This window comes from Crocodylus porosus, unplaced genomic scaffold, assembly GCF_001723895.1.
Source record: "Crocodylus porosus isolate Cpor-Errol unplaced genomic scaffold, CroPor_comp1, whole genome shotgun sequence".
NCBI lineage: Eukaryota > Metazoa > Chordata > Crocodylia > Crocodylidae > Crocodylus > Crocodylus porosus.
In genome coordinates, this window is record NW_017728951.1 from 42,464,813 (window position 1) to 42,473,876 (window position 9,064).

The window sequence follows — 9,064 nt, forward strand, 5'->3', positions numbered from 1 at the left end:
GATCCAAGGTTACTCAAGGTTCAACCTGAAGGCTAAAATGGCAATTGCTCTTATCTTAGCCCAAGAATGTGGGGGTCATGAAAGAAAGTGTGATTTAGTGTAACAAAGAGATAGTAAATTTGCAGAACAAAGAGAGAGTGATACCTTAGTACAAAGGGCCTTTGGTGGTTTTCCCTTCAATTTCCAACCCCCCCCTTCCCTCTCCAATTAAGGAGACAAGGAGGGCTAGCAGCTGTGTTTTTTTCTAAATCTGCTATTGATAATGCATTTTTAATAATATTTCTAACAGTACCAGGACAATTTCAGCAAGTTGATAAGACTGGGACACTTTCTCCAATCATGTTTGTTCTGCAGATATAGGACTTCAAGCAAGCAAGTCAGGGTGTTGACTCCAAAGAGTGAATCTTGATTGTTTCTGAGACTTGTGTGTACTGGGTGCACTTCTGAGTAGCTCTCAGCATCATGGGAGGCAGGAAGCACAGTGAGACATATGTTGTTCCTTCTAGACTGCAAATGTAGCCAAATGAAGGGCTCTGATTACAGTATACAGCCATTTTTTAATGTACATGAGACCTCAACTCTGTGGCACGGTTTGTTAAAATTCTTGGAGAGATCCAAGACCTGTCCCAAGCTTAGGGGAATGACACATTTATTCTAAACTGTGTGATAGAGCCATGTAGTAGCCCCCTGGAAACAGCCCTGTTGTGGCTTAGAAGTACTCAGAGAGCTGGTACTGTTTAATCAGGCACAATTTGCCCTTTCAATGGAACTGTGGCATCAAAAAAATCTCTTAACATAGTGTTGACTGCTGTGGTTATTTTGGTTTCTAGTCTGCATTTTTAATTTTTGCCAACATGTATGATTACTAGATAATGTTTAATAATGCATTTGATGATTATGAAGAATGAAAGTTTATGGAAACATTCCTTGACATTTAAAAAGTACTTTGAATTTTAGTATTTTATCTATTATTTGTTAAAATGATCTCTTCTGAAAGTGACTTGAAAATTATTCTGCTCCATTCATTGATCAGCAGCCTGTTTTTTGCTTTAGCTGAATGTCTAAATTTCTCAGTTGTTTCAAAAATCCTTGATTAGGTGAAATCCATCGATGTTCCTTCACTGTTTCAATGGCTTTGACCAATGAAAGCTGGTGTTTTATCATGAGGTAAGCCAGTACCAGAGTAGCTGACCTGCTCATTCCAACTGCACAATGCACCAAAATTTTTGCTGATAAAAGAAAAGGAAAAATGTGACAGTTTTTGGAAGAGAAGCCATATGTCAGATAAAGTTTAAATTAAAGAGAAGCTCAACCCCCACCCCTCCCCAATACTCTGGACAAACCAATCCAGTTAAAAAGCTTTCATTTTAATCCTGGTATGTACATCCTATACTGTATTTACTCAAATTACATATGCACCCTTCCTCCAAATTGTGGCACTTGTCTTAAGTGAGAAAGCTCATTTTCTGTCTGGAATAGAAGCAGCACATTTTGATGCCTGCTCCGCAAGAAGGAGCAGTGGCATTTTTATTCAGGCAGCTGAGGGATCCAAGTGATTTAATAGCTCTTGCTCTTCAGGTGTTAATGACTGTCTCTCCTTTTTGATGCTCCACTAATCAAGCTAACCATTCTTTAGGCATTTTTGCTGTCTGCTAGCTACTCCTGGTCTCTTTACAGACCTGTATGGAGTCTGGGTACACCTGGAGGGTGTGCCCTGTCCTCCAGTGACAGTGGTGGTGGTCAGGCGAGGTGCTGGGGAAGGGGTCAGCTACTAGAGCGACTTCCTCCCCTCTCTATAAAGCTAGGCCAAAACCAAGGACTTAACGATGTACAATTTATTACAAGAATAAATACAGACACTTAATATAGAATATTTACAAGGCTTAACATATAATGCTATATATAGTATTCTGCAATTCACATATAATAACAAATATGAACCAAATAACTTATAACTTATAACCTGTACAACACAATTAACACATAGGGATATTAACCTATATAACCCAAGTCAATTAACAATAATATTTCTTTAAACCTTTACAAATAACAATACCAGTACAGGGAAACCCTCGCTATTTGTGAACTCTGGATTCACGGATTCAAATATTCGTGGGGGAGGGCAGAGCTGGGAGGCAGGTGGAGAATGAGTTCTGGGGACGTGGAGGGAGGCAATGGCATCTTCTCCACCAGAGGCAGCTGCGGCGGTGCTCAGGGGGAAGGGGGCGGTCCCCAGGCACTGCGGGGCTCTCTTAGTTAAAGGTGGAGCCGCACTGTGGGGCTCTGGTCACTTGACCTGGGCCAGGGCTAATGTGAGCAGCCATGAGCTGCTTCCAAGGCGATTCTCCATGTGCCGACCTGTGCTTCTAATGCCTGAGCAGCCTTGAGCTGTTCCCAGGGCCAGGTCTTTGTGTGCCAATCTGCACACCGACTGCCCTTGCTGGGTTTACAGGCTCAAGCCACCTCAAGTGGCTCCTAGAGCCTAATCCCCATGCACTAATTCGCACCCCACTGAAGCTCAAGCAGGGTCCCAAGGATGGCCGTCTCCAGAGCTCTTCTCTCCTCACTGTTCCTCGTCATCTCCCCAGTGACCCAAACACACTCCCCTTTTATACTCTTCAGGGGCTTCCCCCACTCAAGTTCTCTGGATCTGGCTGCTGCAGTTCGGACTGAGGTGCAGCTGCTCCTTGCCAGCTCCGTTCGGGAAAGGGTGCGGCATTGCTTCCCTTGTGCTGCCTCTGGATTGGTGGGTGGGCTCCACCAATCAAACAGCAGACCCTTGAGCCTGGGACTCAACCCAAGCCCTGAAAAGGTAAGCCTACTACACGTAGATTGTTTTTAGCTCTTTTTAAAATGGTAGAGCCACCCCTGGAGACCAGCCTTCAGCAGTAGCTAGGGTTGCAGCTTTTGGTTAAATAGTAAAAGTAGGATGAGTGATCTGAATATTAGACTCTATTCCTGTTCTGTGCAAAACTCTGGAAAACTCTTCATTCTGCTTTCACAAAAATAAGGTCCACGTCTTATTTGGGAGGAGTGAGTCATGTGAGAAAATATGGTAACTTGCTAGAAACATGGAGTCCAATTATGCAACATTTACTCACATGAATAATAATTATCAGTTTGAGAAGTCGTATCAGGATTGAACCTGAACTTAGCTACACTTGTATAAATCAAGGAAAAAAGACAAGGGGGCAATTAAACTACATTGATCTGAATGGGGGGAGAACCAGGACATTGACTTCAGAGGGGCTACCCAGAAGAATTGGGGTTGTAGAAGTGGGCATAGAAGGATGGTACAAACATTAATCAGCAAGACAAATAGGAGTGTTATTTCTGTGCAACAGTTTGCCTTGATGTACAGTCCTTCTTTTTGGGGAATAGCACCTCAAATTGCTGTAGTTATCTCCAGTCACTAGAGAACTACCAATTTATATCAGCTAGGGTATGGCCGTCTGTGCCATTAGATAATTATTACTTTCTTTTAGTATAGTAGTGACTACAGGTACAGTGCAAAGGGTTCTTCATTATTCTTTGTATAATGCACTAAAGCTACACATATTTTTCAATGTCAAATTCTGCTGTCCTCCCTTATGCAAGAAGTAAGGCATTCTTTTGCAATGAATAAGCCTTTTCACATGAGTAAGGGTTGCAGGATCAGGACTTAGTCCCTTTACACATATACCATTATTTTTAAAAAGTATTTTTTTTAAACATATGCAAAGGTATCAAAAGGTTTGGCCTGCCAAGGCTGCTTGTGAGCTCTAATAAAATAAACAAATTAACTGAAATGGGCTTGCCAGAGAATTTGCTTTAGATAATTTAGTACCAACCAGTATGGTGAGGTTGCTTACTTCTTCCAAGATGTTGTTGCATGAAGTAGTTATAGCAGTGATTTAGCTCAGCTGGTTGGAGAATAGTACAAATAACACTAGGGTTGCAGGTTCAATTTGTGATTGGACTTAAGTGGTCTCTTGAAATCCCTTTCAGCCTTACTAATCTATGAATTCTAATAGAATCATGGACAATGCCATACTTAGATCATGCCTGTGAGCTTTCCACACAGAAAAATGAATAACATCCAAAGGGGCTCAGGCCAAGCCAGTGCTTAAGAACAGATTTAAAATAAAGTAAGGGTGGACTAATTCTGTAACTCTCTTTTCAGACTATGTTGCCTTTATGCTCTCCCTTGTTCTTTATTTACCTAATCATAAAGCATAATTTCTCCATAATTATAATTGCTCTTCAGGAATTATTGGTGTTCATTCTTCTATTATTAGTATCCATTTTAGATATTTGGATTTTTGCTCTTTTTACTCAGGCTTACTTTCTAAGTGTTTTGGCTTTATTTAGTCTCCTTTATTTTCTGCCTCTCACTTTCTCTGGACCCTTGCTCTTATATCTTAGTTCTGTGGGTTCTTGTATGTGTGTATCTATATTCCTGAGCCAATGATTTCTTAGGGTGATATCTTTTATTGGACCAAGTATATACAGCAAAATCTGAGTTAACTGCCACTTTACAAGCCAGCGTGCTGTTAACAGGCATGCCGACAAGCAAGGGCTTGTAAGGGCAAAGATGCTTGTTCAGGCCACTTAGTTATCAGGCATATTTTGTTATCCAGCTCTCTCCATTCCCCGTGGGTGCCGGATAACAAAGCTTTTATTGTAGATGGGATAAAGTTCAACAGGCTTTCAAATGGAAGGACCTGACAAAGAAGGCCGTGCATTCAAAAACTTGTCCAACTTTATCCCCACTACATACTTGGTCCAATAAAAGAAATCACCTTAAGAAATTGTTCACTATATGCCTGAACACAGATTCTGTTTATCCTTAAACATTGGGACAAGTGTTTAGCAGGTAACCAAGACTGGATCCAGATGTTCAGGCACATGTGGTTTGTGGTGCCACAAATCTTACACTTGGCACGTTAAAGTGTGCCCCGCACTGCAAATTTGCTATGTAGGAGCAAAATTTGCTACCTGAAAATTCCAGTTGCAAAAAAAAAAATAACTCTGTGAAAAAAAGTGATGTGGTGCACACTACAGAGGCTCAGTCCTTCTGGGGAACACTTCGGCTGCCAGCCAGAGCATCTTCCCTCCTTTGCTTTCACCCCAGCTCCTCTGGCATGCTGGGAGTCAGGAGGAACAGGGAAAAGCATTTTCCTGAAGTGGAACCTTTTGCCCTAGACCAATCCCTGGGCCATGGCCCCAGGCTGGGCTGTGGCAGGTTGGCTGCTGGACTGGAAGTGGCTGCAGACTGGCAAACTGTGGCCTCCCCGCACCACAGCCAGGTGGAGAGGCTGCAGCTCCTTCTGCAGGGCCTGTGCAGGATTTGGCCCACACCCCTACTGGCAGAGTGGGGATATCCTTACCTGTCTTCTGGCCAGAAATCCTGGCTGTGGTTGGCTGCGACTGCTGGGCTGTGGTTTGCCAAGCTGTGGCATAAAAACTTTGGGAACCCCTCACCTAGACCAAAGCGCACATGCAGGGGCATGTGCAGTGGTGAAAAGCAGCTGTACAAATTTGTGCCACTACTTTTTTGTTGCTGCAAGTGCACATTTCTCCATGTGGGGATGCATCTTAGGAGTGTACATATATCCCCTTTCAAATATGGATCATTCTGCCAAAGTAATATGTAATTTAACATCTAAAAGTGATCATCAACAAATCCGTACCTCCAGGTGTGTTCAAGGCTTTATGTATAAATTCTGCTGCAGATGAAAAATATTGGCTAATATTGAAGTGTGGAAGGTCATAGGCTGGTACACCATAGTAGTCAATAGTAGTGCCATAAAAGTCATGTCCTCCTTCGCAGAACATTGTACCATGGGCAGCATTTAGAACATGAGTGATTCCCATCTTCCATAAACCAAACCTGTTGTGAGCTGTAACTCTATGAAAAAAACAAACAAAGTATCAAAGAGATATTGGCAGAGTAGGAAAAGCTGTCTCATTTGTGTTTACTCTTTTTTATGTGGCATGTAATTATAATGAATTGTTTCTTGGGACTGCATTATAATTAATGATCCCAGGAAGAATTTTACCTAAAACTGATTTTAGGGCCTGCAGTAAATGTTAAAATGTTCATAAGATAAAGAACAAAGTTGCTAAATGCATCACTTGTTAATAAGAAATAGGAATACAAGAAATGGATCCGGTTGAAAAAGGCAAAAAATACAGTCCTGCTGTTAAAGTTTACTGAGCCATTCAATAAAGTTATACTTACAAGTCCCCTAAAAAGAGGTCAGGCCATACTTCATCAACATGGTTACAAGAAGGACGCCCAGTATTCAAAAGCTTCTTTATGTCTTTAATAGTTGGAACCTCAGCCACGCACATGCCAGAACCTTCAGGCTCCTTTGAAAGAAACACAGCTGCTTCAGCCATTGTTATTCAAACAAAAGCAGCGCTTTCCAAAATCCAGGAGACTGAATAACCAATGCCTTGTTTACTTCAGTATTTTCAACAATCCGAGGTGTCATTTTTAATTCATGGGGACTGGTGGCAACAGGTGCTGGTCAGCAGCTGGCATGGAGCCAATTAAACACACTGTAGAAGAACTGCTGTTGCACTCACTTAGGAAAGAAAGTCATTGAATGAACTCTGACATGACAAGGCAAAGCTTAATCACTAAAGGAGCACTGAAATCAGCAAAATTGTTTTATGCAATTTATGCGAATCACTGAATCAAATCACTGTTCCCCAAATTGGCTGAATCCAAAGCAAATACTAGCTGCTTCGCACAGGCCTAATAGTTAAGTCAAGGAGTATACTAAGCATGAATCTCAACCTGCTGATGAACCTCTCTCAAATGCTGTGGAAGCCCAGAAGCTCCCTAAAGTCCTAATAAGTTTGCTGAGTCCTAGATGCCTCTTTCTTAAGTTAACACATTAAGAAGACTTAGTGGTAGAGAGTGATCCTCTCACTTTAATTTTTTCAGGTGAAATTATTTATTTGAAAAAATGCAACTCAGATGCAGATGCTGTCTCCAAACCCTAACAACAATAGCAATGGCACTATATTCAACCTTATGTACATGTTTGGTTCCTTGCCTGCAGTGTACCATAATTTCCCCAGATATATCTGTGATTAAGCACAATCAGATCTTAGACAATGAGCTAGGAACATGCATTTAGAAAGATCTATCCATGCTTTAACCATAATAAAAGGCCTGATGAAGAATAACCACAAACCTGCTAGTCACAGATAGAAAGAACACAAAGGATAGTACAAATGCAACTACAATAAAACAATAGCTACTTCAAGGTGTTCCAAAGACATAGTAACCATGAGAACAGATATCAAGTGAATTATGATGTCATGGTGTGCCGCCCATGCTTTGAAGTGTCTTACTGGATGAAACTACTGACTTTTCATCTTGGGCAATGATCCTCAAACCACAGCAGGCACAGGAAATTGCTCAGACACAGGAAATAAAGTTAAACCTAAGGTTGATGGGGAGAGAACAGTATGATGTTGCCTGCTTGGTGTTTTTGCCCAGGGGTCAGTGAAACTTGGGACCACTGATATAAGGGATACAATCTATAGCCATATGTTTTGTACTTTTTCATTCTGATTATAGCTTTCATAATTAATGCTGTTTACCACATTTCTGCATGACCAGTTGTTTTCATTGAAGAGCAGCCAAGGAATGAAATGGGTACAAAGTGTTTTGTTTATGCCACTTCCACAATACTTTCAATGGTGCTGCTGAGAAGCACATGCCAAACCTAGGAAGGGGGCAGTACAGCTACCCGGAAGGTATTCCACTCTGCTGACTCTCAAGATTTCTGTCTCTGGAGTACTTGAACGTGGCTCATTTCTGGGTTTGGTGAGTAGGAAGAGGTGAAATTTACCATCAAGCGGATGCTTGAATATTTACTGTTGTAATGCCTATTGGGCTAGATCGTTTTCTTACAATCCCTCTTAGGGAGAGGCAGTGATTTACTGAATATTTACATTATGGTATTGTAACAGAGAGGAAAATAAGAAAAAAACTGTGCTTAGGCAATTGAGAGTGGGGCTAGCTATAAAGAAATAGACAGCCAGAGCCCATAAATGGGAAGTGACTATTGCTATGCTAGTTGCACAGCAATTGTACAATAGTAGAGAAACCTGGGGAAGTAGCAATAAACATACTGCAATACTAGGAGATTCCTCGCATTACTACAAAACAGTCTTGTTTTGGAAACAAGGCAAGACAACTGCTAGGTCTGCTGCTATAGGCTACCCTGAAGGCAAGTAAGCAAAGTTCATTAGAGGGCACCTGCAGATGGCCCAGGGAGTTGCCTGACTAGAAAGGGGCTGGGCTTGGATGGCATATAAACCCAGACCAGAGCTAGGGCAGTCAGTCTGTTCATGAAGCTCTGCAGTAAGATGCCTGCTGATGAGAGACCGACCTGAGATCCTGTTCTCCCTGAGAGATGTCAGCAAGGAGCTGAGGGGTGGAAGAGGATTAGATTCAGTATGGAGGGGGATTTCAGAAAATAGCCAGTGTGCTTAGAGAAATAAGTTGTAGCCACTGCACTTAGGTTTGGGGTTTAAATTTTAACTGGTAGACCAGTTTTGGAACTATAGAGAAGGTCAGGAGGTCCCAGTAGTGCCAGAAATGCACATGAGGGTTGATCCTGCTGGTGGGCAGGGTAAGTGGTTGTAAAGCAACTGAGAAGGGCCAAGCCAGGGGCCTTCAACCTAGAGGGGGCCAAAGACAAGGTACCAGGGCCCACAGCCCAGAGTGGACTGGAGATGAGGATCCAGGACCCACTGAACTGGTTGATTGTTACACTTGTGAGGCATAGGCACAGCTACAAGAGAGGATGGAGGTCCTGATTAGCACATAAAGCAATGAGTGCCCTTGAGGTGGCACATGTGGACCAAGAGGGCCCACCTAGTGGGAAAGCTTGATTGAGACTGGTGGGGTCTGAGAGGGATCCATGGATACAGGGAGCAGTGTTCAGAAGCAGGACAAGTGGATGGGGACAGCGACAGTACAGGGACATGCAGGGATGGGATCATGGCTCTGCCCTGCACTCTAACTGCCCTGCAATCCTAGCCCCCACCCTGCCCT

General features: G+C 42.5%; 1 protein-coding gene across 1 annotated transcript in view; it reads right to left on the bottom strand.

The window, feature by feature from the left end:
• Window positions 1-298: 298 nt before the first annotated feature.
• The window catches only part of LOC109324373 (dual specificity protein phosphatase 13-like), a 10,570-nt gene continuing 1,804 nt past the window's right edge, over window positions 299-9,064 (bottom strand). Inside the window, exons 2-5 of the mRNA XM_019556361.1 lie at window positions 6,224-6,354; window positions 5,673-5,890; window positions 997-1,229; window positions 299-941 (exon numbers count right to left, since the gene is read on the bottom strand). Of these exons, the coding sequence (XP_019411906.1) occupies window positions 1,030-1,229; window positions 5,673-5,890; window positions 6,224-6,336 (531 nt within the window). The 5' untranslated portion in view covers window positions 6,337-6,354 and the 3' untranslated portion in view covers window positions 299-941; window positions 997-1,029. The remainder of the gene's footprint in view (window positions 942-996; window positions 1,230-5,672; window positions 5,891-6,223; window positions 6,355-9,064) is intronic.